The sequence below is a fragment of the Colobus angolensis genome, unplaced genomic scaffold (assembly GCF_000951035.1).
Source record: "Colobus angolensis palliatus isolate OR3802 unplaced genomic scaffold, Cang.pa_1.0 Scaffold103, whole genome shotgun sequence".
Lineage (NCBI taxonomy): Eukaryota > Metazoa > Chordata > Mammalia > Primates > Cercopithecidae > Colobus > Colobus angolensis.
Genome location: NW_012111253.1, coordinates 6,461,705 through 6,467,704, shown reverse-complemented (window position 1 = coordinate 6,467,704; position 6,000 = coordinate 6,461,705). Strand labels below are relative to the sequence as shown.

Sequence of the window (6,000 nt, the reverse complement as noted above, 5' to 3'; positions counted from 1 at the left end):
TGTTCTTTTACATTTGCTGAGGAGTGCTTTACTTCCAATTATGTGGTCAGTTTTAGAATAAGTGCGACGTGGTGCTGAGAAGAATGTGTATTCTGTTGATTTCGGGTGGAGAGTTCTGTAGATGCCTATTAGGTCTGCTTGTTGCAGAGCTGAGTTCAGGTCCTGGATATCCTTGTTAACCTTCTGTCTCGTTGATCTGTCTGATATTGACAGTGGGGAACATCATTATTTCTTTAACTTCTCTTTGTTATGTTACTGCACTGGCTAGGACCTGCAGTCTTTCAAGGAGTGGTATAGTAGACATCCTGTCATATTCTTATTTTTAAAAGGAATTTAAAATTAGCCGGGCATGGTGGTGCTCGCCTCTAGTCCCAGCTGCTCAGGAAGCTGAAGTGGGAGGATTGCTTGAGCCCAGGAGTTTGAGGCTGTAGTGAGCTATGATCACACCACTGTACTCCAGCCTGGGTGTCAGAGAGAGACCTTGTCTCTAGGGAAAAAAAAATGTTTTTTTAAAAAAGAACCTTTCCAATATTTATTCATTAAGAATAATGTAGATTTTTAGTACATACCTTTTAATGGGGCTAAAGAAGTTCCTTTATATTCGTAGTTACTGAGCATTTTAAATGTGAATGGGTTTTGAATTTAATCAAATGCTCTTTCAGTATCGGCTGAGATGATCATTTGTTTTTTTCCTTTTATCTGTTAATGTGGTGAATGGCTTTTAAAGATTTCCTAATGATAAACCACCCTTGCATTTCTCAGATAAACTCAGCTTAGTCATTACATATTATCTTTTTTATGTACTGCCTGACCGTGTGCTAATGTTTTGTTTATAAGATCTCACTTTTTGCATTTATGAGTAAGACTGGCCCGTAGTTAATTTTCCTCTCTTATCTATCTCTGCCTGATTTTAGTTTCAAAGTTATATCTACCACATACAGTGACTTGGAGAGTATTCCCTCTTCAGTTCTCTGAAAGACTTTATATAATATTAGAATGATTTGTATCTTGAAAGTTTGGTAGGACTTGCCTATAAAAGTATCAGAGCCTGGCGTTTTGGTTTTTAGTTTTAAGAAAGTTTTGTTTTTGTTTTTTAACAACTACTTCAATTTCTTTAACATTAAAAGGCCATCCAGGCTTTCTATTTCTTGAGTGAGTTTTGGTAAATTCCATTTTCCTTAAAAACTCTAAGTTTTAAAATATTATTTCAGAGAGCTTCTTCATAGTATTCTCTTACCTTTTTATTCTCTGCCGTCTTTGTCATTACGTCCCCTTTTCATTTCTAGTATTGTTTATTTGTGCCTACTCTTTTTTTCTTGATCAACTTTGCCAGAGGTTTGTTCAGAAACCCACTCTGGGTTTGGTTCATTCTCTTCATTGTATGTTTATTTTCTGTTTCATCGTTTTATGACCTAATTTTTATTATCTCTTTTTTTTTTAACTTTCTATTAGTTTTAGCTAACTTTACAAATTTGACACATAGTTCATTTATTTCCAGTCTTTCTTTCTTTCTTTTTTTGTTTTGAGACAGGGTCTCGCTCCATCAGCCAGGCTGGAATGCAGTAGCATAATCATAGCTCACTGCAACCTCCTCAAACTCCTGGGCTCAAGTAATCCTCCTGTCTCAGATTCCTGAGTGAGGACTACAAGCAACAACACCCAGCTAATTTTTTTAATACTTTGTAGAGATAGAGTCTTGCTTTATTGCACAGGTTGGTCTCAAACTCCTGGCCTCTAGTGATCTTCTTGTCTCAGCCTCCGAAAACACTGAGGTTATAGACATGAGCCGCCATGCCCAGCCTTCTTTTCTTTTTCTTTTTTTTTTTTTTTTTTGAGATGGAGTCTCGCTCTGTCGCCCAGGCTAGAGTGCGATGGTGCGACCTGTGCTCACTGCAACCTCTGCTTCCGGGTTCAAGCAATTCTCCTGCCTCAGCCTCCCAAGTAGCTGGGATTACAGGTGCCCACCACCACACATGGCTAATTTTTATATTTTAGTAGAGACGGGGTTTCACCATATTGGCCAGGCTGGTCTCGAACTCCTGACCTCGTGAGCCGCCCACCTCGGCCTCCCAAAGTGCTGGGATTGCAAGTGTGAGCCACTGTGCCTGGCCCAGCCTTCTTTTCTAATATGTGCATTTAAGACTAAACTCTCCCTATAAATACTGTCTTGATGTATCCCACCAGTTTTGATATGAAGCATTTTTATAACTCAATTCTAAGTATTTTTACATTTCTATTATGATACTTTTCATTGACCTATAAGTTATTTATAATTGTCTGTTACTTTTCACACTTACGGGATTTTCTGTATATCTTTTTGTAATTTACTTCTAACTTAATTGCATTGTAGTCGAAGAATGTAGTCTGTATGACACCATTTGTTTGAGGTTTTTCGAGACTTGCTTTATAGCATAGCACTTTAATCATTTTTATAAATGGCCCATGTGTACTTAAGATGAACATTTATTCTTTAATTGTTGCATGCGGAGTTATCTTTTTGTAATGAAGCCAGGTCAGTATGTAAATTTGTGCACGATTTATAAATAAGGAAGCAAAATTGTAAATAACACTCTACGCATTGGTTCTTGGTCATTTCTTTCTAGCTGAAGTATTACAAGATGCTGAAATGCCAAGCAAAGATTAAATTATGTTTAACAGAACTTGCTGTTATGTAGATATTATCATGTCACAACTCTTGGAAAATTAACAACCTTCGTATCATATCTGGCAGATAACAATAGCAGCAAACACTGACATGGTGCTTGGTATGCGCCAAGAACAGTTCTAAGCCTTCTGCATATATTAAATTTCTTTACCTCTTAAAACAATCCTATGAGATGAGTACTGTTTTCATCTCCATTTTACAAATGTGAAAACCGAGGTATGGAGAGTTCCAGTAATTTACCCAAGATCTTAAAGCTAGTAAGCAAGGAAGCGGGAATTTGAACCCAGGCAGTCTGGATCCGGAAGCCATACTTTTAAACCACTATACATACCACCTCTCTCAGAAAAATAAACAGATTTCTGCAGCCATCCATCAAAACTGTGCCTTCCATAAGTAGATACATCTGTTTTGATGAGGTTACTACATGAGTTAAATAATTCTGCTGCAACCAAACTTGTATCTCTCTCTGAAATATTGGCCCTCAATATTCAACTTAGTTTTTAAAAATTACATTAATGCCTCTGGATTTTGTTACTATAAAAGCATATATCATTTCATGTTTATAATGTTATATAATTTCTTAGGTACACTTCACGTTGGTGATGAAATTCGAGAAATCAATGGCATCAGTGTGGCTAACCAAACAGTGGAACAGCTGCAAAAAATGCTTGTAAGTAAATGAAAGTTTTTCCTTTTCTAAAATTGACTTTTACTCTGTTAGCTTGTTTTTAAATACACAAATGAGGAGTATTCTGTAATCAGAGAATTTCTGGTACCATATTTATGTGGACTTGAACTTATATAACATTCACAAAACTGACAACTAGAAAAATATTGAAATACAATGGAGTTTACAAACATTTTGCCTGTCTTTAGCAATGTGGGCTTTAACACTCTCCTTTTATCCTTTATCTCCTGTTTCTTACTAAGCAGATGTTTAAAGAAAACCTTTTCAGCTTTTATACTTGTGAACTAGTTTATCACTGACCTCAACTCTCCTGACATCAGCAGTGTCAGAAACCTCTTTCCTGTTGAGCTGAGTCATAGCCAGCTGTCGTGGATTTCTCTACAGCATAGAAGGGAGGAAAGCCATGGTAGACCAGGCCATTTTTGACCATACATATCCAAAATCTGTATTCGAATTAGGCTTTGGATTTTTAAAAAAGGCAAAATGGCAGCCTTTGCCTGTGTTCATTGTCACAGCAAGCAGAGGTGTTTTGGGCCTCTGGTCCCTTTTCCCACTGCAGTGTAGTAGCCCCCAGGTTATGAATACCTATTAAGTATGAAATAAACTTCACAGACTCACCAAAAAAATTTTTTAAAGCCAAAATTAGTGAGCAAAAAGTGGCTGGGTGCGGTGGCTCACGCCTATAATCCCAGCACTTTGAGAGGCCAAGGTGGGCGAATCACCTGAAGTTGGGAGTTTGAGACCAGCCTGGCCAACATGGTGAAACCCCGTCTCTACTAAAAATACAAACATCAGCAAGGTGTGGTGGCACATGCCTATAATTCCAGCTACTTGGGAGGCTGAGGCAGGGCAATCACCAGAACCAGGGAGGCAGAGGTTGCAGTGAGCCAAGATGCTGCCACTGCACTCCAGCCTGGATGACAGAGCAAGACTCTCTCAAAATAAATAAATAAAAATTTTAAAAAAGTAAAAAGCATATTCTATGGGGTATACCATTATAATGTGGCATACTCAATATAATTTTTATGTAATTACCTAGTTTATTATCTAATTCAATGTATATTCACTTTTGAAAGGCATATCACTTAGAAAGTTTTGTATTCATGTCTATAAAAAGGTGACCATTGAAGATCTGTGAGACCATTGCTGTATGAGTAAGGCAATCGGCTGCTGGGCTTTTCCCAGGAGCCTCCTCTACTGTTAACTAGAGCAGTCCCTGCTTCATGACTAGGTTTCATTGTCGGGCTGTGTGCTCTCAGATGGCTTGTGCTAATTGCCCCCACATATTTTGAGTGGCTTCTTACATGGTTTTGCGAACATTTGTTTGTAAGAAAACTTTTCTTTCTTTTTTTTTCCCCTTCTCCAGAGGGAAATGCGGGGGAGTATTACCTTCAAGATTGTGCCAAGTTACCGTACTCAGTCTTCATCCTGTGAGGTAATGACTCTAACAAACCACCCCCATCTCCTCTGAGTTCTTAACTAACTGTCTGCTGATGGCTGTATGTTTTTGCTTTCTGGGAGATTGTTTCTGCCTGTGCTGTTAGATCACTGCACACCAATTTTACAACAAAGATAACGGAACAGAGTAGGTCCCATCTACCTACTCAGCCCTGCTTCCATGTGGATCTCCTCAGCACTTGAACTTTTTGCAGGCTGAAATCTGAGCAAAATGTGGAGAAGTTATAAATAATGACATAAGGCTTAATAAGGAAAAAACAAAGTGTCTGAGGGAAAAAAACTAAAGGCCATAATTGCAATAATATTTCCAGGAAGTTCATTCACTTCCCTTGTTAAGAAATCACATAGATAGTTCTTCTTTCCAAGAATCTGAGAAGTGATCTATTTCTGTTGAGATAGAGTTGTTCATAAAATTGCGACAGGTCTCTAGATGGAAGTTAAGTCTGCAATGAATTGATAATTGACTTCACTAGAGGGAAATAGGCTTTTGCAACCTTTTGTAAAATTGTTTAAATTTAGAATGGTATGTCATCTGTAAACAAGTAAGTTTTCTAGAGTAATACAGCCCCAAAGTTTCTTTCTTAAAATAGGTTTATCCTATAGAAATTATAGTTCTTCTAACCTATATTATTCAGTTTCGTGTTGGTTATTAAATGAGATTCAAAAATCTATTCTTTTTATATTGGAAATATAAATGGGCATAAATGGTATCATCCTTTGGTCATTGCACATTCAGCTCGAGTGTTATTTATTGAAGCTTGTTCTTTCATGTGTATCTTCTAAGAATGTGTGCATCAATATGAAGTACACATTTCCTAAAGTTAATTTTTAAGACTGACAGGTAACTTATTGGATTTGTACTTAGAAGAACCTGAGAGAGAAATTGTAATACTTCTAGTCTCTAGTGATGGTGTAAATTTTATAAGAAAAATCAGAGGCTTCATATTTTTTTAAAACCTATTGAAGATACATATTAAAATGTGTAGTTTTGTCAAGTGTATTTTTGGTGAGCCATGGCAGTCGAGGTGTCCGTTATAACGGGTCTTGAGCTCCTCTTGGTGGCTTTTTGTGGAACTTCAATTAATAGTATATTTCAAAAGAAAATGCAGAATTGCTTCTGTTCCAGGATTCAGAGCATTGAAATTTGTTACCTAGAGCACAAACTTTGCTGGGAAACAAAGAATGTCAC

At 37.2% G+C, this 6,000-nt stretch overlaps 1 protein-coding gene across 4 annotated transcripts in view; it reads left to right on the top strand.

Annotated features, from left to right (window-relative positions):
- CASK (calcium/calmodulin-dependent serine protein kinase (MAGUK family)) overlaps window positions 1–6,000 on the top strand; it is a 428,292-nt gene that overhangs the window by 382,422 nt on the left and 39,870 nt on the right. For all 4 annotated transcript variants that reach the window (XM_011942514.1, XM_011942504.1, XM_011942497.1 and 1 more), the window contains 2 exons: window positions 3,250–3,335; window positions 4,720–4,788. In XM_011942514.1, the coding sequence (XP_011797904.1) occupies window positions 3,250–3,335; window positions 4,720–4,788 (155 nt within the window). The remainder of the gene's footprint in view (window positions 1–3,249; window positions 3,336–4,719; window positions 4,789–6,000) is intronic.